General features: G+C 41.8%; 1 protein-coding gene across 10 annotated transcripts in view; it reads left to right on the forward strand.

Annotated features, from left to right (window-relative positions):
* Window positions 1-27,852, forward strand: part of TMEM182 (transmembrane protein 182) — a 298,426-nt gene that overhangs the window by 36,237 nt on the left and 234,337 nt on the right. For 9 of the 10 annotated variants that reach the window (XM_082642687.1, XM_082642689.1, XM_082642688.1 and 6 more), the window contains one exon: window positions 13,921-14,058. The exons of the other annotated variant lie outside the window; for it this stretch is intronic. In XM_082642687.1, the coding sequence (XP_082498813.1) occupies window positions 13,921-14,058 (138 nt within the window). The remainder of the gene's footprint in view (window positions 1-13,920; window positions 14,059-27,852) is intronic. 10 annotated transcript variants of the gene reach the window in all.

Genomic DNA, 27,852 nt, shown 5'->3' on the forward strand with positions numbered 1-27,852 from the left:
TCTTCCCAATATGTATCTTATCACTGCAAATAAATACATACAATCAAATCCCCCACTAGACTGTGTGTAGAGTAGCTATGGGAATGCTACGTTTGATCTTTTCAATGACTTTCTGCTTAAACGTGCAGTTTCAGAAGGCTGGTGTTTTCGAGTGGAGACTTGGAAGTTCAGTCTATGCAGTTCACTATCAGAGGGAAATATTGACTATTCACTTGTTGGGACTCTAACCAGAAGAGTTGGAAGTGACTTCTGAGACTGATAGTCTACCTTTTTATCAAGAACAAGCAGAAAACCAGGGAGGCTGGACAAGTGACCCACTTCTGAAGAACACACAGCAAATAGCGGACAAGTCAGTGAAGGCTGAAGGCTGCCGATAGGCATTTCTACCCCATTCCTTCAGATTGAGCCCTGGAGGAGAGGCCAAGTCAGTGAGAGATGCCCAAGAGGGGTTTAGGTCCTTGGTGAATGCTGACTTTGAACAACAAAGATCATGTTTCCTGCTCATTGGAGAAAATGTGACTCTGTTTGTGAATAAGCAAAGTGTGAATGTTTGTTCTGGAGTAAATGAGGCGTGCTTGCCCTGCCAGGGATGCCAGCTATGTCTCAGCTATCTTGTCTGTCCCCAGGGGAGGGTCATTTCACACCGGCTGTGCTAGTACTCCTTGCATGTGTGGTTCACATCCCAAACTACGCAGGTCCAGATTCTAAGCTGGCTAAGTATTTTTCCAAGGCATTTGCTGGCTGGGACAGGCCACTGCTTATTGCCTACACAACCCTCTCACCCCAGCAGCCAGTGGTTACTCCCAGCTCTATACCTTTATTTTGTTGCTAGAAACTTTTAAGCTTCTTTTCTTTTGCTATTACAATTCCTTGATAAGGTCTCTTGCCCATTTCATTTTACTCACAAGAGAGGCTAGTTTCCATGAAGTGCTGCTAGATTTTTTGGCACCTTTATCTCTAAGTATTTTACCCCTAAGAAAAAAATATCAAGAAAATATAAATGCCTGTAATAAAGAAAAGGGAGTAGGTGTTTTACTGCCTTTTTTTCCCCTCTTTCGCACTGAAAACACCTCCCCGCGCCTCACAAAACCAGACTGCAAACCTTTTGCCAATGGTTTGATTATTAATAGATTGAAGCTCCGTGTGGACAAAACACCTATTTTAATTTAAGTTGTTCAGTGATTTTTCATATTGTTTGTAAGGAAAGTTTCATGTAACGTGGGCCAAAATGCTCCCCTGGTAAACGACCATATTCTACAGGGGCCGTCATGATCTGCCTCGTACCTTCTCTCACCACTTCCCCCGCCCCAAAGCTTTCCTTCTCTGTGCCTTCACACTAGGCTACTTGCTCACACCCACTTTCCTCCTTGTTCATACTTTCTGCTCTCTGCCTTCATTTCCTGCATTACTGCTCTCCTGTTTAAGAATCACCTCCTCCAAAGACTGGGATTGACACATACACCCTCCTGTATATAAAATAGATAACTAATAAGGACCTACTGTATGGCACAGGGAACTCTACTCAGTACTCTGCAATGGCCTATATGGGAAAAGACTCTAAAAAAGAGTGGGTATATGGGTATGTCTAACTGATTCACTTTGCTGTACACCTGAAACTAACACAACATTATCAATCAACTATACTCCAATAAAAATTAAAAAAAAAGAGAATCGGCTCCTCCAAGAAGCCTTCTGCAAGTATGCCAAGACTGTGTCAACTACCCTTCCTCTATTCCAGTGTGATACACCATAGAGTCCTCCCCTTGCCCTTGGCATAGCTGACAGTCATCTGATTGTGTGTTTCTCTCCCATTAGACTGCTTGATAGCACATACTGGACTTTTTTTCATGGCGTATCACCAGTATGTACTTATCTAGCACAGCACCTGATACAAGATAGATTTTTCAATCAATGTTTGAGCATGGGTAAATGAAAGAGTGGAATTCAATTCAGTTGTTAATCACTTCTTTTGTTGGTGTTTTATGATCAGAATAGAGGGGAAATATCAAATCATTTTAGTGCTATGCAATTTTCAAACTAACTTTTCTGATAAAGAAATATAGAAACTACTTTTGATCCACATCCCTTAGAGAAAGATACCTGGATGTATAGTTGCAATGAAAGACCATAAAATTCCTCAGAGAAGTGTGATTTCTAAGGTGTAAGAGATTTGTGTAGGCAAATCATCTGAAAGATATGAAAATGAAGGCTTAGGAGTCCTAGAAAATTTACAACAGAATACTTACAATCAAGTAAGCAAGGCTTTGCTATAATTATTTTCAATTGTCTGCCAAAAGCTTTGGGTAAACAGGTTCATAGTCAATGTTTAAAAAAAGTATATGAATAAAGGGATCCTAAAAATGTTCCTTTCATGGCTCAGTATAAAAGACAGCAAGTCTTCTCAGGAATAGATCTGATTTTTTAAGAGGGAATCAGTTAATGAGGAAATTTGCCTCTCTTCTGGCATTTTTAGAGTTGGGCAGGAGCATTTACAGAAGTTCCCAGTGTTCTTGATTCATATCTATGTACTGGGTATTCAGCAGCCTGGAAAGGGTGGTTACATAGTCCTCGGTACTCTTACTTAGTATCCAGGTGTTAACATCTCATCACTTGATTCCTCAACTGTTCTCTTCCAAGTGCCTGTTTCTCCCTAGTAGGGATTTAAGTGATCCCTAGCCATTGTGATTATAGGCCAAGACCATCAATTCATTTCCGTTTTGAATGAGTTTAGCTTCATTCTGTCCCATGGCCATTAAATATCTCACTAACCTTAACTGTATACATTGAGATTTTGGTGGGGACTGAGTGATAAGTTATTGATTATTCACTTATTCATATTTTATTGAGCATCTATTACATGCCAGCCATACAGATTCCCCTGGGGTTAGAAAGATGGGCAAGACGGAGCCTTGGCCCTGCAGGAATGCACAGGCAAGAAGTGGAGGTGGAAATGTAAAGACGAAGCACAACGCAGAGTGCTGTCTGGTGACGGGCACGTGTCAAGACCCTGATGGAGTGCAGAGGCACGGCACTACTCAGGGCTGACTCACATTAACTCTTTCAGTCCTCTTAAGGGCACTATAGGATGAGTATCTTTATTATCACATCTTAGGGAAGGAGAGTGAGGCATGGAGAGCTAAGTAACTTACCCAAGGTCACACAACTGGTAAGAGATACTCCAGCTCTTGAGTCTGATTCTACACTCTCCTGCCTCTTGGTGGAGATGAGGACATAGCTCCACTATGTCCTTTGGGGGCGGATCGGGGAGGATGCTTGATTGGATCTCAAAGGACAAGTTGGAAAGCTGTGTATTCTAGCTGACAGGGGCAGTATTATGAAAGCCTACAGGCGTGGTAACAGCATTTCCCCACTGGAAACTTCAGTATAATTTCAGCATTTCTGGAGGATAAGGTATGAGGAGCCAGAGTGGGAGGATTTGAGCCTAGAAGCCTTAGATGGATCAGTGACAATCTATTGGAAATAAACGCCACAAACATTGGTGTCTAATGGTGTCTGAGACTGAGCTCAGATAGCCCTGAGTTCAAATCTTGACCTTGTCATTTACTGGCTGTTTCATTTTGGGGACTTGACTTAACCTCTCTGAGCCTCATCTGTAAAACACAAAAATAGGGATTTTTGTGATGACAGAGGAGAGAATACCTGCAAAGGTTGAGTAGCACCTTCTCAATAAAATTAGCAGCTCCAGAGAGACTCAGCAGTCCAGTGGTTCTCATCCTGGCTGTACATCCCATTCTTCTAGGAGTCTTTTAAAAATACGGTTGCTTGGGCTTCCCTGGTGGCGCAGTGGTTGAGAGTCCGCCTGCCGATGCAGGGGACACGGGTTCGTGCCCCGGTCCGGGAAGATCCCACATGCTGTGGAGCGGCTGGGCCCATGAGCCATGGCCACTGAGCCTGCGTGTCCGGAGCCTGTGCTCCGCAACGGGAGAGGCCACAACAGTGAGAGGCCCGCGTGCCGCAAAGGAAAACAAACAAACAAACAAACAAACAAACAAAATATGGTTGCTTGTGCTCACCCTCAGAGGTTCTCGTTCAGTTGTTGTGGTTTGGAATCCTAGCTTGGGTGTGATGTTAAAACCCTCCAGGGTGGCTCTGAAAGCTGAGCGGGGAGGGGAGCCATCAATCCAGGCCCCCTCAGGCAGCAGGGGTCAGAGGAAGTCCTTGGAGCTGGAGCTGACTCTGGATGCTCACCTGGTCCCCCGTGTGAGGATCTGAGTGGCTTTGTGCACAGTACCGCCATAGGGAAGGAACACACTTTTTCCTCTACCCCCTTAGGTTCAGTAACTGGGCCCCGCAAATTAGATGATAAAACAGGACATAGGAGAGGTTTATGCTTATGTATGCATAAAGAGGCCTTCATAGAAACGTGAAGACCCAAAGAAGCAGATAGGCCTGGGAACTTACATACCTTTTAGCAAAGAACGATGAATGTGGAGATGCGACAAGACAAAGGAAAGAGAAATTTGGGCTCGGGTGGTAAACTGTGGGAAAGTGCCCAGGAAAAACATAGGAGAGAAAGCAGTGGAACATATGGCTTGTATTTGTAGCTTTGTTTAAAGACCCATGTTGGTGTTGACTTGCTGTCTTTTTCGTGGCCATAAAACTCCCCTGGAAGTCCTCATTTCTCAGAAGTTTCTTCTCCCAGTTAGATAAGGAAAACTCCTAGGTTTCCTTCTGCATTCACTGATTCTCATTTGCTCCCAGCTCAAAATAATCCTTATTCCAAACTGACATATGTGAGGGTGGCCTGTTCTGGTCCCCTTCACCTCACTTCCGAGAGCCTGGGACCCGGCTACTGCGACCTTGAGGGTGCCGGCACCACTCCTACCTGCATTCCTGCAGCGCCCCTCTGCCCAGCTCCCCGGCAAGCCTCCCTTCCGGCCGCTCCCACCCCGAGACTCTCAGGAAGAGAAACTTGAGAATGATTTCTGGGCCTTTCCCAAGGTCACGGCCAGTGTGGGTGGTGAGGGCCCTGCCTTCCTGAGGCGCTTTCTCCCTCTCAGCTCTTCCTTCACTGACGAGTTTACAAGAGGGAAGTCAATAAACTCTGTCGGGTCTCTCAGTGTTCTTTTTGTCCTGAAAAATCAGTGGCCCAAGCAGAGCACGTGGCTTGGCTTGGCACGTCCCGGCCTGTGGAGCTCCGACACGGACGCTCTGTACAGCCTGTCCTTCTGCTTTGGTGCGGGCATTGCTATATTTTTAGACCCGCCCGACATCGCCAAGACAAGTAGTACATGGAGATGCAGGACAGGCTTGCTGGCCTGTGTAGCAGAAGCGTCTTGCCTAAAGCTACGGCGACATATGCTGGGGGCTCTCATTTGCTGCCGAGGATGGTGGAGGGGGTGATGTGTTTTGTTTTGGCTTCATTTAGACCGTTTTATAGCACTTCACGCTGTGTGTGCTTGAGGATGTGTCGAAATACAGGATTAGCTTTCTGAACTAGCTTTGTGAGGTGTCTGAGGCAAGATAGCAAGTTTTGAAAAATGAATAACACTTAAGTTTATCTTTAAACTGCAAATACAATATTTACATTTTTATATACCCAACAAAATAATTTATCAAAACACTACGAATTTGGAATTGTGATCATTTGGATTGACTTTCCCCCTGTGCTCTGTATGAAAGAGGGTTTGTCGTGTAAGTTGAAATATTACAAAATCAAGACGGGATTTCTTAGTATCTCAACAGAACAAACTGTTTTGATATATAAATGAAATCCATGAAGACAGCCTTTTATCTTGCTAGTTTCTTACTACCTGTAACAACAGAATCACTGAAGCTCGTTTCACCTCTCCCCCAACTGCCGGGCATTAGTCCCCACCCGGGGGCTGTGATAACTACATAACTTGTTTTCCCTGTTCTGTCTTTTTCCTGCCAGTTCATTCTCTATCCAGTTACAGGAATGACACTCTCATACACATGTGACCACCAGCTCTGGTCACTGACTTCAGGGGCTTCCTAGGACCAGTATGAGAAAGCGCCAGCTCTCGAGTGGCATGTGCTTTACATTGTCGTTCCCCTCATCCACCTGGGTGGCAGCTTAGGGAAGCTGCTTTCCTTTCCCCATCACCTTCCTCCTGCCTTCTGCCTACTGAAATCCTAGGCAAACGTAAAGACCCAGTTCAACTATACCCGGTACTATAGGCCTTCTCTTACTACCATCCAGCCCTGAAACAGTGGTCTCTCTGTGCAGGAGTCATCTGGCTTCGTGATATTCTGTGCACCCCTCGGCTAGGGCACTTAGCACACAGTGTTAACTGGTTTGCTTTTCCCTCACTGGACTGAACTTGTGAGGGCAAGGGTTCTGTCTTGCTCTAGCGGCTTTTGGTGCCTGGCACCTGGAGAGCCGTCAAAATATGTTTGCCAAATTAAGTGGCTTCTGGTTGTCAGCAGCGTGCCCGTTTACCAGGCAAGCTTGGCAGGGCCCTGCTCAGAGGTCCCTTGTGAGACATCAGTTTGGATTATTGGATGGATGTGAATGACTTGGAATGGGACTTATTCTAAAATAAATCCACAGTTAAAACTTCAGGTTGCTTTTGCCTTGCCCATCATCTAAACTAATGAGGTATCTGTACACTTTTATTACATTTTTAGTGGAAAAGAAATACTGTAGGGTTTTATTTTTTTAACCCTTTACATGGAATTTGGAACAGGTGCCACTTCTGCCATTGGCTTCCTGTCTGTGGTAATCTGCACAAGCATACACACACACACGCACAGTTACATATACATGCGCACATGCACACACGTGCACACATACTGATGTGTATAATTAAAAGTCCACTTTATTTCATGGCCTTCACTGTCCTGTCGTTTGGGGTGATTTGTATGTTTCCTACCTGAAGGATGCTTAATAGAAGTCTCCCTACACTTCCTAGGTGTGTCACTTGGAATTAGGCCTTTTGGGTACTTTCTGGGACATGAGATCCTTTAGTATTTGTTTGATTCTGAAATTTGAATTTGCAGTAAAGACTCTTTATGTTATGCAATTTTTTATGAATGAACTGAGACATCATGAACATAGTTTTGCATTCATATACACTCTTAGTTAACAAACTAGACAGTCTCTAATGATTTGTTGTCTCTTTTCTCTAATAAAAACAACAGGATAATACTGTAAAGGTAAAAGTTTAATTGATTTAGGGAAAAAACTGAGTACTTCAGGAGAACCATTTCTATAACGTCTGTTGTTAGACTAATTATTCATCATCTTCCTCATTACGACACCCAACCAAGGATCACATTGTTAGGTCAGTTCACCAATTTATTTAGAATTGACAGAACTTCATTTCTTTGAAAACAGTAGTTAATTTTGGCCTTTCACAGATTCAGATGAAGCTTTCTTTAATTAATCCAAATTGTGATGATATAGATTACATGTAAATCTATTTACACTGTAAATCTTGCTTCATGTTCTAAGGAATTAATAGAAATTCAATATTGTTTAAGTTGAGCTTTAAATTGTATTAAATGGTCGAGTTGGATTTTTAGAGATGTTTTCACTTGGTACAGTCCAAAGCTTTCCAAGACAAAGCTTTGCAGTTTTTATGGGCTCATATTAAGAACAAGGAAACAAATTAAGTATTCTCAGAGATACATTCAATACCTAGGAGTCCTAAACAGTATAAACCACTGACCAAACAAGAACATCCTTTAAACCAAACAAGAGCATCCTTTAAAAATTTTAAAGTGTCTATATACTAGAACTGAAAGCTTGTCCCCATCCTAGATCCATGAGATAAATAGATATCTTTTAAGTGTCAAGCACATTGTCGACAAGAGTATTTTATTACAAGGCATGTAAAAATAATAGTAATAGCAAACACATCTGATTCCTTACTGCTTGCAGCTACTTTTCATATATGTTCTCAATCCTTCCTATAAACTTATTTGAAGGATACTGTGCTTTATGTTAGAAAACTGTGGTCTCTCAGAGTCACCCAGTTAGTAATATCTCAAAACATTCATTTTATTTTGAAAATTCTCTGATTGCCTCAGTTTTACTTCAGACAGTGAAAGAACTACCCAGTTCCAGGAGCTGATTCTTCGTTACAACTGAACATTTCAATTCTGGAATCAAAGTGTGCCACATATGCAAACTAGGTAATATAATTAGCTAAGAAACAGGAAATTCCAAGAAATTTTGAAATAGGCTTAAAGTTGCGCACTTTGGAATGCCGAAGCACAGGCAGAAAATAAAGCCTGTGGTGACTGCAGTAAGGAATTTCACTTGGAAGCTATATCTGTATGGTCACAACTCTCCAGGCAGCCAGGTGCCCCCTCCTTTAAGTACAGATCTGTTGCTCCTGCCTTTCACCGGCGACTCAGAATCAAAAGTCAGGCTGCTCTGCTAGGGCAGTCCAAGGGCAGGAAGTAGCAGGTCTCAGCAACAGCCGTTCTGGGGAGCACTTATCCCCCATTGCCGGCTGGCTCACTTTCTCTCTCACCCTCACCTGGTGTCTTCTCTTTCTGGCAGTCCCCCTGCTTCTCTCTGTGGAGAGGCTCCTCTGCTTTTTCTGCCCTCTCTATGGCCTGCGTCGTAATTCCTGCCCTCTTGCTTGGGTATGGCTGCGACTCACCACAGCTCTTCTGGATCAGCTACCAGTGCTTCCTTTTAGCTTCAACTCTGCTGTGAATCCTCTCCCTTTTGCAGTGTTCCCATTCTCAAGGGGTCACACTGATTAGCTCAACTCATCTCTGCATGGGTCAGAGGCCACCATGTTTTGGTCTTTGTGTCAGGTATCTGACCCCGTTTGTTTGTATTTGGGGTAATTAAGAGTAGAGTCATGTGGTATGAAACGTGGCCAGTGCCTTCTTAGTGGACAGGGAAACTTCCCATGGAAGATAGCGTGAAAGCTCTGTGGAACTGTGTGTATTGGCAGACACAACCTGTACTGTATGCTGTAATCTAAAGGGATTTCCTAATGTCAATGATACATAAAAAACAGTGTGCAAGGCTCTCTGGGGGAAGTAATCCACTTTCCTATTACTGAACCTAATACCCTCTGCTGTGTCATGTTAATGCAATTTTAACATGCAATAAAAGCAACCACAAAATAAGTGCCATTCATTGGTCTCTTGTGATATGCCACACACTGCAAATGCATTATTAGTAATTCTTTCAAGAACTCTAAAGGATGGACACAAGCATTCTTATTTTACAGAAGTGAAGGTTCAGAAAGCATTTCCTATTTTACAGGTTCATAAGTTTAAGTAAGTGGTCCAAGGTTACATTGCAGGTAAGAGTGCATACTCAGGTCACTCTGATTCTGAAACCTACATTTCTTTACTGTATTATGCCATATATATATATATATATACATACACATACACACTCATATATATTACTTTCAACAGTCAAATATATTTTAAATTAAGATGAGAAATTAAGATGAGAAATATAATCTACTATATTTACACAGATATCCACCTTTTCTGTTTCTCTTCCTTCACTTCTGAAATTTCAAGGAAACCCTGGTGTCATTTCCCTTGAGCCTAAAGAAATTTCTTTAGCATTTCTTTGTAGAGCAGGTCTTCTGATGACAAAGTCTATATTTTTCCTCCTTGAGAAATGGCTTTCTTTTCCCTTCATCCCTCAAAGATATTTTCACTGGAGGCAGAATTTTAGGTTGACAGGTCTTTTTCTGGGGCACTTTAAAGATACTGTTTAACTGTCTTCTGGCCTCAGTCGTTTCTTTTTCTGTTTGTTTCTTTGCCGTGACTTTTGCTGTTGTGTACTTACTCAGGGTCCCCAACCTGAAAGTGGAAGCTGTCAGACCTCCTCTGCCCTCTACTCACACGGGGCTGCTCTGTCCCCAGCATACCCTCAGGCCTCGAGCAGCCCCTCTGATCGAAGGCACACCCTGTGATCATGAAGGGGGACCACCCAAGTCAGCATCTTTGCCAGCAACCCTTTTCCTCTCCTTTGCGGTGATTGTGACAATGTGCCCACAGCTCACAATGTCCTCTCTGACTTGGGCAGTGGCCTCAATCACTTCTGATGAGAGACTTGCCATCCGTTGAATTACTGTTCCTATCCATCTAATGGGTCATCTCCACCCCCCATACCCCCAGCTGCTTTCAAGACTTTGCCTGTGGTTTTCAGTAATTTTCTTATTACGTGTCTAGGCTGATTTCTCTGAGTGTGCCCTCTTTGGAGGTTGCTGAGTTTCTTGTATCTGTAAATTTGTCTTTCACCCAGTTTAAGAAGTTTGAAGGCATTATTTCTATAAATGTTCTCTCTGTACCAATATCTTCTCCCTCTGCTTTAGGGACTCCAGTGACACAAATGTGAGATCTTCTGATATTGTCCCACGAGTACCTGAGATTCGAGTCATTTTTGTTTTCAGTCTCTTTTCCTTCTGTGGTTCAGACTGGATAATTCTTACTGTTCTCTCTTCAAGTTTGTTGCTCTTCCCTCTCTCCTCCCTGTCCTGCTAGTGAGGCCATCTAAGGGAGTTTTTATTTCACATATTGTATTTTTCAACTCTAAAAGTTCAGCCTAGTTCTCTTTTTTATAGATACTACTTCTATCTTGAGAATTTCTATCTTTCTATTCATTTCAGGAGTGTTCACCTTAGTTCATAGAAGCTGGTTCTAAAAGCTACTTCAGAGTTTGTCTGATCACTCACATGTCTGAATCGTGTTTGTGTTGGCATCTACTGATCGCTTGGTCCTTTGAGAATTGGTCAGCTTTTCATGGTTGTTGGTATATCAAGAAATTTTGGATTGTATGCTGGACATTTTGAATATTTTGTTGTCCGTCTCTGCGTATTGTTAAAATCCTCTGGAGAATACTGATCTGTTGTTTGAATAGGCAGCTGACTGGCATGGTTCTGTCTTTTTCCTCTGTGATAGTAGTTGCATTGTCAGTTCGGTTCCCTATGCTATTTGGGTCTGCCTGGGGCATCACCGCTCCAGGCTTGCTCTGGTACTTGGGTGGTTTTTATACTGTAATTCAGTTCTCAGAGCCTTTGCTATACATCTCTGGGTGTTTTCTGCACGTGTGCAACGTGGGGAGTGAGCTCAATCCTTGTACAGTTTCAAACACAGAACTGGAGATCCTCTTGTCCAGCCCTGTCTCATCTGTGGGATTTTCTGCCACACCCTCTGGCTTCCACGGCCCCTTTCTCCCAGTTTCTCTGGATGGAAAGATGGGGTTCCTTCAGAGTTTTGGTCTCCTGTGCTGTGGCAGAGTTCCCTGCAGCGGTACCAGTGCAGACCAGCAAGAGAAAAGGTGATTCCCCCACTCTTTGCGCAGTTGGGTTTCTTTTTCTTATTCTTCTATCCTGAGAGTTGGATCATCTTTGGGATGTTAAATGTCCACTCCCCCATGGGGGTGGCAGTGCAGATCTATGTTTGAAGCTGGCTGTGAAGCAGGGTGAGGAGAATAAAAACATGAGGTCTCCCCACACTCTGGCTTGCAGAGCCCCTCTCCTGCTTCTCTAGCCAGCATGACAGCCTTCACTAGGGATATTGTGCACTTTGAACCTTTTTACACAGTTCCCAATTTGGCTTGCCTTGAGGCCAAATCCTGGATGAAAAAATAGAAAAAACCCAGAAAACCCCTTGTAGCTGAATTGATCTTTCATTAAGGTTTTACTTCCCTCCTTAATCCACTTGCTGTTGTTTACTTTCCAAACTCCTGTAGTTTGCCATTTTGTCTAGTCTTAGCTGTGATTGGAGGGTGATCAGAGGGTGATTGGAGAGGTGATAGAAGGGCTCCTTTTCCCCGGACCACCTCTTACGAATGTTTATACCCCTAGCACTTGCCACAGAAGGACCACGTGAAAGTGCACTAAATGAAGTGAATGAAAGTGTAAAATGTGGGGCTCACCAGTTATCTAGTAAACTCTGGTAGGACAGGGATGGCAGGCATTTGGCTCAAAGCCTTTCACTCTCACTTCCCACACTGAGAGCTGATCAGTACTTTACTGCCCTGTGCCTTGAGGAGCCTGAATACAGCCGCAGAATACTTCCTCACCAGCAAGCCTGGCAGCCACTGCCAGATGGATGGCATTGGCCTGTGAGGTGGAAGCCTGCCTTTTGTTTCTGTCTTCAAAACCGAGTTATTCTCAGGGTATATGCCCAGTAGTGGGATTGCTGGGTCATATGGTAGTTCTATTTGTAGTTTTTTAAGGAACCTCCATACTGTTCTCCATAGTGGCTGTACCAATTCACATTCCCAACAGCAGTGCAAGAGCGTTCCCTTTTCTCCACACCCTCTCCAGCATTTATTGTTTCTAGATTTTTTGATGATGGCCATTCTGACCGGTGTGAGATGATATCTCATTGTAGTTTTGATTTGCATTTCTCTAATGATTAATGATGTTGAGCATTCTTTCATGTGTTTGCTGGCAATCTGTATATCTTCTTTGGAGAAATGTCTATTTAGGTCTTCTGCCCATTTTTGGATTGGGTTGTTTGTTTTTTTGTTATTGAGCTGCATGAGCTGCTTATAAATTTTGGAGATTAATCCTTTGTCAGTTGCTTCATTTGCAAATATTTTCTCCCCTTCTGAGGGTTGTCTTTTGGCATGGACATATATACAGTACCAAACATAAGGTAGATAGCTAGTGGGAAGCAGCCGCATAGCACAAGGAGATCAGCTCGGTGCTTTGTGACCGCCTGGAGGGGTGGGATAGGGAGGGTGGGAGGGAGGGAGACGCAAGAGGGAAGGGATATGGGAACAGATGTATATGTATAACTGAATCACTTTGTTGTAAAGCAGAAACTAATATACCATTGTGAAGCAATTATACTCCAATAAAGTTGTAAAAAAACAAACAAAACAAAACAAAAAAAACCCGAGTTATTCACACGGAAATGTAAGCCTTCTTTTCTCATTTAACTGCAGTGGTTGCTCTCTTCGGATTTTCCATCCTCCTATTCTGTTTTCTCTTAAAGATTCCAGTTGATTGATATATTTTTTTCCTTTGCCAGGTGGCTTGTTGAGAAGAATCATTTTTTGCTTTCTTATAAAGTTTCTGTATTTTCATTAAAAATTGTAATTTCATGAATGTGTTTCAGTGAGCTTGCCCTCATTTACACACGTAGGAATTTATTTTTGTGTTTTAGCCTTTGGGAAATGATGAATTTGTTTAAGAGATTGGTAATTATCCCACTCAAAAATGAACATTAGAATTCTTTATTTGATCACTGTATGTCACCAAATCCACAATTTATTTATCACCAGCTGCATCCATTAATTCAGACTTGCCCTTGACTAAGAGACCGCTATAACTTCTCATTTTAAATCTTTCTAGGAACAAATATTAATAGAAAGTAGTACGCCTTAAATATATCTGATCTTAAATCTCAGTCTGTACAAACCCTTTTTTTTTTTTCTGCTTTGCTTGTCATTTTTATTACCTTAAGATTATTTTCCAGTAGAGTCACAATCTAAATAGAAGTGTACTTTTTTGTTAGGAGATTGGGGGGACCATTACCAGCTTCTAAAGGATCACTGTGGTATAAGCACTGTCTTGGCAGGAATTAAGAGGCAGCATTTGTGAATGTGAATGACTTTTTATGTCCTTGTCCTTTTGGTGTGAACACCTACGTGTGACCTATCTGGGAACTTGCTCAAGAGGCGTCTTTATAGTTAGGTGTTCCCACTTCTAACCATGGATAATCTGGTTAGAAAAATGAGCTCCCAGAGTATATTAAGTACATATGTGGTGTAAATACCAAGCGCTTGTTGATAGAAGTTCGGCATCATTGAGTCCAAAGGCGTCTGGTGAGGCTTCCTTTTAAAGAGAACTCAGGACCACAGCCTGGGATTCCGTCCAGCAGTGCTGGGGCTGAAATTAGAAAACTGAAGAGAAACTTACTGTGTGACAGTCTGCTGCGTTCACAATCTAAGTGTGCCTTTCTCTTGTCCTTTTCTCCTGGGGTCTGCAGTTTACCGTGGCTTCTGGGCGGTCCTGATGCTTCTTGGGGTAGTTTCTGTGGTGACTGCGAGCTTTTTGATCATCTGCGCAGCCCCCTTCGCCAGCCATCTTCTCTATAAAGCCGGAGGAGGCTCCTACATCGCCGCAGGTATGTCCATTGTGAAGGGTATGATTTCCAGCTGTGGTTTTTCCCCATATCTTCATATTTTCCACTTCTAGTTTCAGGGGTGAGGCTTCTAGTAGTAATAATATGTTAATATTCATGTACAATATTTCCTGAGTGCTACCTATATGTCACACACTTTTCCAGGGACTTCCCGTTTTCCATTTGCTCATTGTATCCACATTATATGAATGAAGACACTAGGCAGGAAAGCTCTGCTGTAAGAGCCTTTTAATCTCTCTTATCCTGTTAATTTTCTACCTGTAAAAGGGGGTTATAATATGTCTCTCTGTAACATCTGGGCGTAGGTGAAGCTTTTTGTGTGCTCTTAAGAAGATAGCCCCATTATGATATTACAAACCCTCATGATTTATTTATTATAGGTAAAAAACATCTTTTTCTACATCATCATCATTCTATTTTCTTAATTGTGGTTCATGTGCATTATCTAAAAACCTTCTCTTCTTTGTAAAACCTGTATTTTTTTAAGTCAGCTTTCTAACTAGTCTAATTCCTGCTAAAAGGATCATAGTACAAATAGAAAAATAATTGAATAGGTGAGTCTTGTGAATTTTAAGACTTTTAAATTTAATTAGGAAATAAAAGCCAGAGCACTAACCTGAAAACATAAGCACAAGGTTTTTTGTAAACATAAACGTTCTGGGAATTTAGACAAACTACACTACGACTAAGACCAAACTGTACCTGAGTTGGGTCTATTGCAGCATCCCATAAAAGGGGCCAGTTGTCTCACCTGGGATTGTAGTGACCATGAAGGAAAGGGACAGAGTGGGGAGCTCTACTGCCTTTCTCATCACTGCAAAGATGGCTCCTGCTGTTGCCCAAATCATGTAATCAATGATCAGTTAACAAATAGTTCCAGTTAACAAATAATACTATTTTTGCATAATATTGTGCTTAATTTTTTTGCAGAGGGAATAAAAAGAACAATCAGATAGATCCTCTGCTCAACGAGCTTAAAAAACCACAAAACAGGGCTTCCCTGGTGGCGCGGTGGTTGAGAGTCCACCTGCCGATGCAGGGGATGCAGGTTCGTGCCCCGGTCCGGGAAGATCCCACGTGCCGCAGAGCAGCTGGGCCCGTGAGCCGTGGCCGCTGGGCCTGCGCATCTGGAGCCTGTGCTCCACAACGGGAGAGGCCACAGCAGTGAGAGGCCCGCATACCTCAAAAAAGAAACAACAAAAAAACCCCCCACAAAACAATAACAAAAAACAAAAGCCAAAACCCACTGTGGGGACCAGGGCCCTCTATTTAACTTATTCTGTCTTTCTTTTTGTCTTTTATTTAAAACTCTTTTCTTCACTGAGTTTTCAAGGACCCAGATTTAGCCATTTGAGCTCAGAATTAAAGAAATAACTTTAATAATTGAGATATAATTCACATACTACAAAATTTACCATTTTAAAGTATATAATACAGTGTTTTTTGATATATTCCCAGAGTTGGGCAAAGATTACCACTGTCTGATTCCAGAATATTTTTATCACGCCACAAAGAAACCTCATCCTCAGGTCCTCCGCCCCTCCCAGTCCTGAGAACCACACATCTGCGTTCTGTCTCTGTGGGTTTCCTGTTCTGGACATTTCATGTATATGGAATCACACAATACGTGGCCTTTTGTGTCTGGCTTCTTTCACTTAGATCTCGTAATTGATAATCTCTCTTCTTTACTTCATAATTCCATAAGACCAAACCCCTTATATGCCTTAAAACTGAGCATCTTCTTCACCAAATATTTTTTCTCCCCCAGATCACATTCTACTCTCGCTTTATTCAAAGGTCTAGTTAAGGTGTATATTTTTGCATGGTCTTCCCGGAGATAATAGCACTCTACTAAAATGTGTAAATATTTGTTTCTCCTTCTTTGCTTTTTAATCTTTTAAAATCTTTGTCAATAAAGGGAATACGTACTAGCAGTAATTTAGTACTAACATTATGGGCAACATAATTGTTTTAAACTCAGAAATGCTCTGATCCTGAGTTTGGTCTTATTAGAGAATTGTGTGTTTCTGTGTGTGTGTGTGTGTGCGTGCACGCGTGTGTGTGTGTAGTGCTTTTGAAAAAAATTGTTGGTCATATTTTCCATTTTATACTTTTTTGAGAAAATAGTATATCTAAAGAATTATTTTGGCTGGGGGCTCTGAAGGAAGATAAAGCATCTGATTTGCACCCATGTGCCTGTGACCACTGGATTCACTTTTTCCAGTGAATCTTTGGCTGCAGTGGGTGTGGGTCTGAAGTCCTCTTGGCTCAGGTCTTTATGCAGAAATGCCTTGGGAGGGGTCCACCATGTTCTGGGAGCCCATCCTGAAAGCCACTCAACCAGACGATTACGAGGATACTTCTTTTTAAATCTGACTTTTAATTTCCTTCATGGCACTATTCTTTATTGTTTTTATAGGACTGTTTATTTCCCAAGAACAGAGAGATATTCTGTTGGATGAGATTAAAAAATTACTGTTTATTTTTTATCAGTTTGGACAGTAAAAGTGGTGTTCTCAGGACTAACTAAAATTTACTGTCAGGTAGCAATTTCTACTATGAGACACATCTTTTAAAGCGGTTATGGGGCAAATAAATCATCCTCAAATCTGAGTGTTATTGACAGAAGAATTTTCAAAACCTTTCATTGTCTATTATTAACATCCCCAGATTTGTTAATAGGCAACTAATCCTTTCAGATGTGGAGATGGAAACTTACATACTATTCTATATGGACACTAGGAAAATATGTGCTAAACACTAGGTTTTGGGGGCAGGCAGCCAAGATTTTTCTGTACTACGTTTAATATGGAACTGTGCGTGTAGTCTTTCACTGAGTTAAACTGGATTGAATTTGTCATGCTTTCTTTGGTTAGATGTTATGTTTTCAAAACGAAGAGCTCTCTTTCCATGGAACTAGTATTCCAAAATCTCTCCCTTTTAGGGCTTGCCTTGTCATTCCCTGCCTCACGGTCTTCCTTTGCCAGCACTCTGTGCTCAGCCGGGCAGTTGGGAACAGGTGCAGCCTGGGCCCACAGTTTCTGTGACTACTTTATCAATGCCACAAACAAGATTGGACACTCTCTCTTTATTTGGACAGATGGCCTTAAGACAGGGCAGAACCAAATTCCAAGTGGCCATTGCTGGGTGTGTGCACATAGAAAGACTCTTTGGCATCAGCAAGAAGACTATTTTGGGGCATTCCACACATGGCCGTGGCATGCTGATGTCACAGCTGTCCGTGTGAGCAAGGGGTGGGGTCCATGTTTTTCGTCTTGCTCTGTCAATGGCTCAAAGGTCTGGAGGCCATATGTTGCCATTCCCTGCACTTGGGCAGATGCCTCCTCAGCTTGGGCCATGTGTTCCAACGGGAGGTCAGTTCTGGACCAAGCACACGGTAATTGTCCGGACGTTATGACACCCGAGTGTGTTTCAGTGAGTTTCATCCACACCTCCCAATGCCTAAACAATTGCTGAATTTTCTTTCAATGTGGACTCCAGGGGTACTCAGATACAAAGGGCCGACTCGTGTTTTCTCTTAACCCTGTGATATTGGATGTGTTAGGAAAGATGCAAGAAGGCATGACATTACAAAACATTTGAATTATGTGGAGAAAATTACTGTACAGCTGAATGTTCCTAATGCCTGGGCAAAGCGACATCAATACAGGAATTGCTACACAGGAGTAAGATCCCTAAGTGTACAAGTAAGAATGAGGATGGGGTCTGGATGTTCTGGGACACTGATATTGGGTGAAAAGACATAAAAAAGCTAGAAATTAGTATTTTACCAGCATATCAGGGTAGAAAGATTCTTCTTCCATAATTGAAATCCCCTTTTCCTGAATGACAACCTGGGGTTACATTTTTCTGCTGGATGTAGAGCTAGACAGAGTCTCACCTGAGTAGAGGGGCCTAGAAAGCTTCTGAATCTTGGCTGAATTCCTTGTTAGAGTCTCACGTTGGTGAGACTACACAGACGTCTTATAAGTCGGAGGAACACTGAAGCCCACACTCCAGGCCCAGGGTGTGTTAGCCGAAGGAAAGGACATCTTTGCTGTGTAATTAGTCCTTTGGAAGGTGATGGAGGTAAAGTTGTGGCCTGACTCCTGCCCCATTCTGTGACCACAGGGTATGTTTCTTGCCCAGACAGCTGTTTCACCAGCTGTCTGCCCAACCAAGCTGCCGTTGGTCACCAGGAATGTGAGCAGTGTGAATTGGGGTGAGTTGTATAAACCCTCTGCCAGGTGGGACAGACAGCCTGAGCACGTCCTTATGGGGCTCAAACCTGCTCCCTTCTGGTCTGGAGGACAGTGCTTTCTAAGAGTGTAGGGATATGACCCCCCTTAAAAACACAGTATAGTGAAGGTAAGTGGATATGAAGGGAATATCACATTCTTACATGTAGAGGGCAAAACTGACTCAGAACTAAACTGGATTTGCGGTTTGTTTTTTTATTTCTTTAAAAAAGATCAGTGGAGTTTGTATAGCTCATGGTAAACATCACTCATTTCTACCTGAGATAAGATAGATGCGATGGATGCATAATACAAGAGACTTTTTTGCCTTCATCCTAGAAAAAATAGCTCACAAAAGCCAAGGGACATGTTTCAGACGCTCAGTTTCCTTCGGCTGAGACTGAACACATGGCTCACAGGAGGCACTGGGGGTCGTGTCTCGCTCCTCACGTCTCCCTCCAGACAAAGCAGAACACGGCAGCAGTCAGAGCAGGAGAAGAGTATGTGGAGGAAACAGCCCCCAAGCAGGAAGGGATTAGGGGAGAGTTACTGACAGCCTAGAGGCAGGCATTCTAAACTTACGGGAAGCACACTCGTCTCCCCGCTTACACCTGCTGTCCTCATGTCTGTATGCTGAACGATCAGCCTGTAAACAGCCGCTGATCCCCGAGAGGCAAAGGGGGCCTCCTGTGTGAGGGGAACGGGCCAGGAGGGCCAGTGAGTGCTTGCCAGCTTTTCTAAAGCTTCCGTCTTTCTTAGCATGCAAGAAGTAGGCTCTCGGGAAAATCAAAAGCATAACTTCCCAGTACGGAACTGAGTATTTCACCAAAGTCCAGGACTTCAGCATTTTATTCAGAGCTCTGGTTTGTTGGAGGTGGGTGGGGGAAAGAAATAGTGATTAATAAAAGCTATGTATTACTGATATATCAGCCAGATGTACTTTTGTCGTAGAATCAGTGTCTCCGATTTTCATGAACTGCAGAAGGGCTGCTCGGACTTCCCTTTTGCTCAGTCCAAAGGTTTGGGTATACAGATCTGCTTTCCAAGTAGGAACAGAAGACCCAGTCACTCTTATGTTTCTAAAACTACCTGCTTTGTACACTTGCTTTCTGCCTTCAGTTGTCATATTTGGGACTTTATTTGGATAGTGTCAGTATCCAACACAAATTACTGTGTTGGATACTGATACTATTATGTGGAATTTTAATGTCCTTGATCTGACATTTTTTATAGATGTCAAGTGCTAGAACAAGTCAACCTTGGTTAATATTAAATAGGAAAGCGCTTAGAAGAGCTATTATTTACAAAAATACTTGAAAGCCTTATTTTCTTTCTCAGATAGTTCTTTGAGCATTTATTTCTCTCCATGTTGCTTATCAGTTGAAATATGTGTAACAGGCTGTTAGAATCAGACTTGTCCAGACTTGGTTTTGAATAGGAACCAATATGGTAGACACAGGTACACCTTGGAGATATTGTGCGTTTGCTTCCAGACCCACTATGCTGTAATTGATTAGTGTGCAATAGCATTATGTCTAAAAAATGTACGGACCTTAATTTAAAAATACTTTATTGTTAAAAAGTGCTAACCATCATCTGAGTCTTCAGCAAGTTGTAATCTTTTTGTAATAATAACATCAAAGATTACTGATTCCAGGTCACCCTAACAAATATAATAATGAAAAAGGTTGAAATAGTGTGAGGATTACCAAAGTGTGACACAGAGACATGAAATGAACAAATGCTGTTGGAAAAATGGCACCAACAGACTTGCTTGAAAGCAGGGTTACCACAAGCCTTCAATTTATTAAAAAGTGCATCTGAGAAGCGCAGTAAAGCAAAATGCGGTAAAACATGGTCTGCCTGTATGTGGCAGTAAAGTGAGGAAACAGGTTCCCAGAGGAAGAATTCAAAAGGGACCCGTCACACCCAGTTCAGTGAGTTTCCAGTGTCTCAAACAGATGAAGGCTGTGGGAAGGAGGAGGAGTGCAAGGTGGGAGAGGAGAGCCAGAGCTGGCACGCTCCTGTGAGTGCCCACCCTAGCCTGAGCTTGTTACAGCGTCCTTGCTGGAGACAGTCTGGTTCCTGGTCGACTCCTACCCAGATGAGTCGAGGTGTGAGAGGCTCACTCAGTAACAGCTTTGGTGGAACTTTTCTGAAAACTTGACTAAATGCTCCCCACCCCCTTTAAAAATGTATCTGAGCTGGTTTTCTTTTCTTTTAAAAAAAATTTATTTATTTATTTTTGGCTGTGTTGGGTCTTCGTTGCTGCACGCAGGCTTTCTCTAGTTGCGGTGAGCGGGGGCTACTCTTCGTTGTGGTGCATGGTCTTCTCATTGCAGTGGCTTCTCTTGTTGCGGAGCATGGGCTCTAGGCACTCGGGCTTCAGTAGTTGTGGCACATGGGCTCATTAGTTGTGGCTCGTGGGCTCTAGAGCACAGGCTCGGTAGTTGTGGTGCACGGGCTTAGTTGCTCCGCGGCACATGGGATCTTCCCGGACCAGGGCTCGAACCCATGTCCCCTGCATTGGCAGGCGGATTCTTAACCACTGCGCCACCAGGGAAGCCCTGAGCTGTTTTTCTGAGAACTAGAGCAACAGGCCTGGCAAATGAATGCTTTCACTCACATGACATATTACTACGGGGTATAATTAATCTCCACCCTGAAAGGGAGTCTTCAGATGTGTTAGGTGACCAGACTTTCTGGCCTATAAATAGGATCTCTGGTTTGGAATTAATTTTGCCGTGGTGGAAGGGCAGAATGAGTTTCCATCTGCTTCATTCTCCTTTTCCAAAGTACGTGTATCATTAACATCTACTATTTACCCAGTACTGCTAAGGCATTTAGTTTGTTTGCAAATAATTCTGTTTCATTCCTCACCCTTCCCCCAAACTGTCACTTTGCTCTTTGGTTTCTTTACTAGATTATGTTTTGCATTTTCTGAGGCCTTTTTTTTCTCTATACTTTCTCGTGTAGAAGAGAAGCACACAGAGTACAGATTCATCTGAATGATCAGATCAACATAGGCTGGGTTTGTCCTAGGAAGAATTTTTGCTTCCTGTAACTCAGGGGCTGTTGAGGAGGGGCGGGAGGTTTGCTTGACTGGACAGTGGAAAAAGAAAACGTCCTTAATATGAATAAGCCCCAGTTTGGGTTCACCTGATGTTCTTTCCAGAATGTGCCCTAGTGGGGCTGTGAGGTGGCGTGTGCCACCTGGTGGAGAATTCCAGCGAGACACTGGCAGACACGTTTGAAGCGACCTTTCCTTCTGAACGGGAAGGCCCCATGGCAAGTTTATTCTCTTGCCTCTTGGCCAGCCCTGAAATAGCCTAGTCACATGAGAAGCTCTGACGCTTTAGAAGATTTCAGAGAACAGCATTTCTAGCTGTAGCGAGAGCTCATGCCAAAGCGTAACAGTAAAAGTAGCCAGTGCTCGTTATGTGCTAGCCCTGTTCCAGGCATCTTGCTGAGTACTTCACCTCCGTTAATTCCTCGTGACTGCTCTCTGCGGTGGGCACTTGAATTATCTCTATTTTACCAATGAAGAAATGGAGACACAGAGAAGTAAAAAACTTGCTCAGTGGTACTCAGCTAGTAAAGTTTAAAGCTTTCTGGACAGTAAACCTAGAAGCAAGGCAGACAGATTCCACACCTGTGCTCTTCAACCACTAAATACTTCCTGAAACTCAGTTACCATCAGTAGACACTTCCTTGGCCTTAAATGAAACTGCTTTTCAGGTTAAGCCCCTAACTATTTGTAGGGATGGATATAACCTCATGATCATTCTCTATCAATAATTGTTTCTCAAGAGAGTGCAGAGTATTGAATATATAGGATGTTTAATGCCTAAAGTTATTATACCAATCTAAGAAAGTAATAAATATTTGAAAAATCTGATAGATGATAGACATTACATAGGTTTGGTTGACTAAATAAAACACGAGGCCAGAAAATGAAAGGGAAGGGGCAACTCATGTATTTGGGAAGTAGTATGAGGAGGTGAGGGCAGCAATGAATATTTGGAAATCAGACAGATGTAATGAAAATATGTAGTCGTGAAGTTATAACTGTTTAAGGCCATCTCAGAAAATTGGGGGAAAAATCAGTGGAAAGTGAGTCAGAAAATGAAGAGTGGAGATAAGCAAAGAATGTTGACGGTTGACCATTGTGCATTGGTAGTTTTACAATTTCTGAAATATGATATGTAAAAGCGAGCATAATTGAATTATAAGAGAAGGCAATGTGTATTAATTTAAAGAAGAACAAGCTGTTACATAAATATAATTTAAATTATTTTTAAGGACTTCTGGTTTATTTTATCAGAAAAGCTAATTTTTTTTTTTTTTTTTTTTTTGCGGCATGCGGGCCTCTCACTGTTGTGGCCTCCCCCGTTGCGGAGCACAGGCTCCGGACGCGCAGGCCCAGCGGCCATGGCTCACGGGCCCAGCCGCTCCGCGGCATATGGGATCCTCCCAGACCGGGGCACGAACCCGTATCCCCTGCATCGGCAGGCGGACTCTCAACCACTGCGCCACCAGGGAGGCCCCGAGAAAAGCTAATTTTTTAATGAATGAAATATGTACTATATGCAAGACTGTTTTGGAAGTATATTACAATATAATAACAAGTATTACTCTTTAGAAAATGTAGACTTGGTCAATTTTCCTTTCCCCATTATATAATGATTAGAAAAAAAAAAACAGGTATACATTTAGACTCTGGATGGACCTGTGAGAGTAGATTCAGCCTGCACTAATGCTCGTGTTTCCTCCTCTGGAATGACACATAGGACTTCTTAGAAGTGAGAAACGCCTCAAACACTGCAATTTTTAAGATTCCTAACATATTAAAAGTTAACGCATGTCAAAATTCGTTTTCATATATTGTGGAATTTTTTAAGTGTTTACATTTGATAAGTCAGTGCTCCATGCTTTTAAAATACATACATAAAGGTAGTGGCCCTACACATAACAATTTGCAGATATTATCCAAAGTCTCGTATGAGTATTGGGCTCAAATCAGATAATCCTAATAGACCCCAATGTCATCCATATCATGAGGGGGCACATGATTCCATCCCCAAAGGTCAAATCCCTTGCCAGTTCTCAAGGGAGATATCTAAATTTTATCCACTGACTTAAAGCCCAGAGATTCTCTTTAAATATCTGAGGAGCAACTCTCTTTCCAAAGGAGTCCCAGAAAAAAACAATTCATGGATGGTAGTCTGGTTCCTAGGTTGGGGACCACTTCACAGGGGTTCATTTTATAATGAAACTTCATAACATTCATTTTTATGTCATATTTTATATGTTTCAAGTGATACATAATGAAAGTTTTAAAAAATTAGGGAATTGAAAACAACCGGTTACAGAAAATCCCTGTGCTTGAGGCGCTTGGAGAGCTCAGCCTCTTCGTGAGCGCTAGTGCATGACTGTCGCAAGTTTTGTTGGCAGAATTGATGTTTGAGGAGGAGAATGTCAGAAAAACAACTGTGCCCTCAGTAGGGCTTAGTGGGCCTGCTCGGGGTGCGGGGTGAGTCTGGGCAGCTGCGCTCTAGGTCACCGCTGCAGCATCAGTAAGCCCGGGGCCATTTTCTCTTTTGGGAATAAGATCATGTTTTGTAAAAAGGTGTTTTTTTTGCCATTTTTTTTTCGAAACCATTTGCCTAAGGAAATGCTATTCATCCTTGCAAAACTCAAGAGATATGGGAACATATGTATATGTATAACTGATTCACTTTGTTATAAAGCAGAAATTAACACACCATTGTAAAGCAATTATACTCCAATAAAGATGTAAAAAACAAAAAAACTCAATGTTATTTTCATAGGAGCTTAATTCATAATAGCCAAAACCTAGAAAGAGCCCAAATGTTCACCAATAGATGAGTGGATACCACTGGATGAATTGGTAGGTTCATACGGTGGAATCCGGCTCAGCCATAAGGAGTAAACTGCTAACACAAGCAACAACACGGATGGATTCTCAGTCATTATGTTGGTAAAAAACAGCCAGAGACAAAAGATGGCACGCTACTATGATGTCATTTCTATCAAGTTCTAAGGGCAACACTACGCTATACTGATAGATGCTTTCAGTGGGTGGGTGGTGCATGAAGAACCTCTGGAGGGACAGTGATGCATACGTTCTGTTTTTAACAGGTTGTGGCTACACTGATGTTTAGATTTACCAACTCATCAAACTTAAAATCCATACATTTTTCTCTATTTAACTTATATCTCAATTAAAAGACTGAGAAATAATGAGAAACAGTAAACAATAAATAAATGGAATGCTTTTTACCCATTAGAAAAACCTTCAAACCATTGGAGCTTAACATAATACCTTCAGATATTAGTATGGGCTAATGTAAAACAGGTTTGTATGAAGACTGTTGGTGTCTCTTCCTCAAAAACTCCTTGTGGGGGTGTTGTCAGTTATGTACTTCAGTGTTCCTATGCAGATCTGCAGACAGCCTTTTTTATATATTTCTTCATGAATTGCTATGATTCCTTTTAGAAAATGATAGTAAATACATAGCTTATCAAGTTTCCTTTTTGTTCTTTCTTCTGAGCATGTCAGATCTAAGCTTACCATTCCATGAATGCTGCTGTCCTTAGCATTCTTACCCACGCTCCAGATTTTTTTTCTTTATTTCTATACTTAGGATGAACTCTTGCCCTGCCTTCCAGGCAGCTCCACCTGGAGAAGTAACCTAGTCTCCTGCTGCCTCCTTGGAATAGTTTCCATATTGTAGGATATTTTGGAATGTCTTCAACCTAATGTGTCACACCTGCTATCAGGGTTTCAGTTTGAGTTATGCCACAGGCTAAACTTTTGATCTCGGTAGACAATTAACTACTGCAGACCTCATTTCCATCCTCTGAAAACAGACATGATGAGTAAGCTGGTGTTACCATCCCTAAAATGTTTTGAAGCTTACTTTCTAGTTCTATATAGATGCCCTTGCTGAAAATTGCCGTCTCCCCAGTGTGTGTGTCCTCTGAACAGAGAAAAGATGATCTCCTGATTCTAATTTAGTATTCACTATAACTTCCTTCATGAAGCATTTTTTTTTGACTGTGGGATTCCACGGCCTTCCTTATGGCCACTGAAAGCCAAAATGAGTTTCCACTGAATTTGTGTGGAAGCAAAGAGGCCAGTGAATCGTCTTGAATTTATGATTCTTCCCCAAGTAACCAATAACTGTCCATGATTCAATCTATTTAAGTACATTTCAAAGGCAATTCAGTTACATCTAAGCAGCTAAAGATCAAGTTTATTGTTTTTCAGTAACTCCAAAAGGCTTTTTTTTTTAAATATAGGTATATGTACTTCTAGGCAAGAATATAGGGGTTTGACATTTGCCTGTCTTTTGAAGAAGAAAGTTTTCATTTCTGTGGCTAGCTTTTCCCTAGGAATGCATTTTAAAATCCAGTTTTTATAATACAGTATAAAAGATCTTTCTAGGGACTTCCCTGTCTGTCCAGTGGTTAAGACTCCACGCTTCCAGTGCAGGGGGGGCATGGGCTCCATCACTGGTCTGGGCACTAAGGATCCTGCAGGCCCTGTGGCAGCGGCCAATAAATAAATAAGTAAATAAATAAATGATCTTTCTAGTATGCCTTCTTTTCTGTTCTTGTATCTGTGGAATATTGAAGACGTGCAGTTTTATTTCTCAGTCAGTCTGTGACTTGGCGTTGGGGAAATCCTTTTGGTTTTATTTCCATGTTTTTTATCATGTTTTAGTAATTGCGTCCCTAATTTGTGACTGATTTTTATGTCACCTTTGTTTCAAAAAATGTTTTCCAAATTGAATGTATGACATTTGTGAGAGAAACTGTGCAAAAATCATAAGCTCTTCCCCACACTGCCAATAAAAGAGACCCAACATGTTCTTGATGTGACAATTATTTGTCCATTGTTTCACTGTGATCACAAATCTCCGTGGGCTTTGGGACCATATTTTGATTATGCCTATGAGCAATTTTATGAATTTTTGTTGGACTTCAAAAGATAGAAATTATGAAATTCAATAGGAAATAAATTATGCTTTCAAAATGTATGACCTAATTTAAGTATAACTTATTTAAAACAAATTATTACCTGAATATTAGCAATATTTTCTATTCCTGCTAAAATCACCATGGCAAATGGGTTTGAAATGTAACTCACTGGTCACTCAAGACAGTTACTGCTTATGTTTTTATGAATGAGGGTCTTAAGATATCAAGGGAAAAAATTAAGATTTTTCCATAATATTGGTATTGCCCCAGAGGAGACTCTTCACTTGGTAGGTGGACCAAATCAATAATACTACTGTTCATTAATAGTCACGATATCCCACAGAAAGAAGATGTGTCCTTCTGGGTGTGTGAAAGAAACACACACATATTCTCCTCCCACCCCAACATATCCAACATATCCAACATATGCACTCTCCAACACACGCAGCCACAGACTTCCCCCACACGTTTTTTTTTTTTTTTTTGAGTAATTCATTTTGTTTCTTGTTTTGAAATATTTTCAGACTTACACAGAAATTGTAAGTCCCTTCACCCAGAGACTCCATTCAAATTTTGCTAATTTTCCCAATAATGTCTTTAATAGCAAAAGAATCCAGTCCTGGAACATGCTTTGCATTTAGATGTGTCATGTGAGTATCCATCAAACCAGAATAAATTCTTCTTTGACCTTCATGAGCTTGGCTCTTTTGAAGAGTACAGGCCTGTGATTTTCTAGAATGTTCCTGAATTGATTTGTCGGATGCTTCCTCATGATTGGATTTAGGCTCTTCATTTTTTTGCTGCAGTATCATAGCAGTGACGCTGTGTTCTCATTGAATCTTGTGAGGTGGTGAGTGACATCAGTTTGTCATGTCCTTGGTGATATTAACTTTGATCACTTGAGTAAGGTGGGATTTGCCAGGTTTCTTTAGTGTGAAGTTACTATTTTTTCTTTATGACTAATATGTGTTTTGTGGGGAAAGACTTTGAGCCTGTGTAAATATTTATTTCTCATCTAAATTTCATCCACTAGTTTTAGTATCTGTTTTTGCTTCTTGCCTGACTTAATTATGACTTAAATGATTGCCAAATGGTGATTTCTAATTCAGCTATTCCTTCTACATTTATAAGCTAGCATTCTGAATGAAAGGCATTCCCTTCTCCCCACTTATTTATTCACTCGCTTATTTATATCTCTGTGGGCTCATGTATTCCTGTTTCATTTGATGAGATGTAGTGGGCCTCTATCACTATTTGTTTGATAATCAAATGTTCTCAGAATTGACTAGCAGAAGCCCCATCATCTGGCTTCTGAAATGCCCACATTATTCTCTGAGCACATCTGTACTTTTTTGGTATAACATGGTGTTCCAGATTCATTTGGTACTTTCTGTCCTAGCCTGGACTCAACTATTTCTTAGAGATGTCCTAATTCCTGGTATTTAGAAGCCAAGATCTGGACACTTGGTGTCCTCCATGCTACTGGGGTGTTGTTGCTCCCAGACCCTCTCAGGAGCCAGAAAATATATCT

Source organism: Mesoplodon mirus (assembly GCF_964341445.2).
Source record: "Mesoplodon mirus genome assembly, chromosome: 14".
Lineage (NCBI taxonomy): Eukaryota > Metazoa > Chordata > Mammalia > Artiodactyla > Ziphiidae > Mesoplodon > Mesoplodon mirus.